Source organism: Sinocyclocheilus grahami, unplaced genomic scaffold, assembly GCF_001515645.1.
Source record: "Sinocyclocheilus grahami isolate Dianchi unplaced genomic scaffold, SAMN03320097.WGS_v1.1 scaffold75.1, whole genome shotgun sequence".
NCBI classification, from domain to species: Eukaryota; Metazoa; Chordata; class Actinopteri; order Cypriniformes; family Cyprinidae; genus Sinocyclocheilus; species Sinocyclocheilus grahami.
Window position 1 is genome coordinate 764364 of NW_015505254.1, and position 2522 is coordinate 766885.

Genomic DNA, 2522 nt, shown 5'->3' on the forward strand with positions numbered 1-2522 from the left:
GTTGTGAAAGCGAAACTACTTTGTTTGGTCTTCCAAAAGAGGACACGACTAGAAATCAGTGGTTAAGTTGTATTTACAACACTGTTCCAGAACACTTCAACCCAAATATTCAGATGTGTGCAGCACATTTTATGGAGGACCATTTCCTGATCCTGGTAGAGTAGACTACAATGCCGGCTGTTCTGACTCAAAGACTGTAAGTACGTTTTTTATATTTAAAGAGTTTTTATATTTTATATATTTAAAGCAAGTTTTTTGGGCAGTGTAGAGTAGGGCTTTTTGTTTGTCATTTCTCCGATCACAAATGCAGACATGGTTTTATGTTTACGCGGCGCGATGCAACGCAACGCGTAAAAAGACAGTACAAGTCATTATAATCCGTAATTATGTCCCCACTGGATGCAACGAATGCCTCCTTTATAATGGGTTTTCATGTTTATGAATCATTGCTCCGGCCTGACAGGGCATCATCACAGTATGGTAAGAGGCGTAACATTTCCGTCACACGCTTGAGGTATTCGACCAATCACAACGCACTGGATAGCTGGCCAATCACAGCACACCTCACTTTTTCAGACTGATGAGCTTTGTAAAAATCAACGCGTTTCTGAAAGGCGGGGCATAGAGGAGAATCAATAATGTACAGTATGTGGAAAATAATGTGTTTTTTGAACCTTAAACCGCATAAACATTTCATTACACCAAATACACAAAATAATGTTCTTTTTAGCAGCATCATATGACCCCTTTAAAAAATAGTTTTGGTGCATTTATTGGCCAATTTTTAGATTGGATTTACTTTTAAGTCTATTTTAAATTTCTGCTATTGCTTGAGGAAGCAATGTATAACTATTACAGTGTGAAATGGAACTTTCAGACTGCTGCTTGAGTACAATTAATTCATTCTGCATGCTTACATCTTTATGCAGACTAAAAACCAACACAATATAAGTTTAATCCAAATCAATCTACATTTAACTTTGGATTCATCTTACATCTCTGAAAGACCCAAAACAACAAAGCATAACTCAAATAAAGTCCATTCACATGCTGAAGGCAAACCACCAAACGAGCACTAGCTAAAATTGAAATACATCACAGCAGTCTTGCAGACAAATGTAAGTGACCTACCCAGCAATGAGGGCTGCTCTCTGGTGATCGTGGTTGATACCTCTGCAGGGCCACCCCTTCCTCCCCATCTAGGTCCAGACAGTGTGGGATGGGCGGCCAGGAGAGCAGCGATGCCAGCGGATAGTGTGAGATCATGATGCCCGTGCAGGTTGCCCACACATGCTCAGGGCTACAAACCCGGTACTCCCTTAATAGCAGGCCTGTGTGTTTGCTTATCTGTCTCAGAAGGGCATTATCACTTGTGGTTTTCCAGAGCGTGCCCTTTTGTCCGTTCGAGTGAAGTGGAAACAGTCTGACAAATCTGTGTTTAGAAGTCCACAATTGCTGTTTCCCAACACACAAACAGTCTCTCTCACTCTCTCGACCTCAGTCTAATGCGAAAAGAGGCTGGCAGCTTCTCTGCTGTGGCCACATGAGTGATTAAAGTCTATTGTTTTTTTCTCTCTCTCACTGAAGTGAAGGAGGGGTGAGTGATAAGCCCTGCCCCTGCTCTAATACCAAGAGTGTGCAGAAGGAGGGAGAGAAAGAAAAGAGAAAAAAGGGGGGTTTAAATGGGGTCCTATGTTGAAGGAGGGAAACTGAGAAGAGGTTTAAACAAAAGTGTTATTTTAGCACAATTCTACTTCTAAATATATTTTTGTGCTTTTTCTTTTGAACTATAAACAGAAAATATTATATCTCTCGTATATGAGGAAAGTCTTTTTTTATTTCAAAAGCTTCTCAAGCAAAAAAGATGCCGTTCCAGAGTGGCAGTAAAACTCTAGGGGGTCTAAGCGTTGAAAGAGGACCTGATAGAGTCATCTTCTGTCTTCTCAGTTAGGCAATGAAACTGTCCTGTTAACCAATAATTCAGCAGTGTGGCCTTTGTTACCAGGACCAAATACAAGGTTTAACCTGAAGTGTGTGTGTGTGATAGAAAGCATAAGACTGAGGTGAAGCAAACATAGTTTGAAAAATACTTATTAGAATGGGATGTGGAGTCTAGACGCAGAGGACGATGGGTATTGCTGAGGGTATCGTTTGGGACACAGGGCAGTATTTATGGTGGTTATAGCTCTGTGGAATGACTGGTCAGCCATGAATGATTTAGTGGCTTACCAATACACACTCATGTATGCTAAGGCATACAGTATTTGGGACAGTTAATAAGACACAGAGTTTAGAAGCTGTAACTTCCGAATGTTGCAAAAAATGTCTCCAGATTCCAGCAGATATGTGAATCAGTAACATAAAATAACAAAACAGCAAGATCCGGAGGACGTTAAACACTAAGTTTAGAACTTTTCACAGAATACAGAGTGTGTACACACACAGTGATCTCACATTAGGGAATGTTCTGGGTAAAGTATAACTTTAAACTTATGGAAAGCTTCCATGACATGCTGTCATTT

At 40.4% G+C, this 2522-nt stretch overlaps 1 protein-coding gene across 1 annotated transcript in view; it reads right to left on the reverse strand.

Annotated features, from left to right (window-relative positions):
- Positions 1 to 1530, reverse strand: part of LOC107585909 (ral guanine nucleotide dissociation stimulator-like 1) — a 29016-nt gene extending 27486 nt beyond the window's left edge. Inside the window, exon 1 of the mRNA XM_016273090.1 lies at positions 1132 to 1530. Within this exon, the coding sequence (XP_016128576.1) occupies positions 1132 to 1266 (135 nt within the window). The 5' untranslated portion in view covers positions 1267 to 1530. The remainder of the gene's footprint in view (positions 1 to 1131) is intronic.
- Positions 1531 to 2522: the final 992 nt, after the last annotated feature.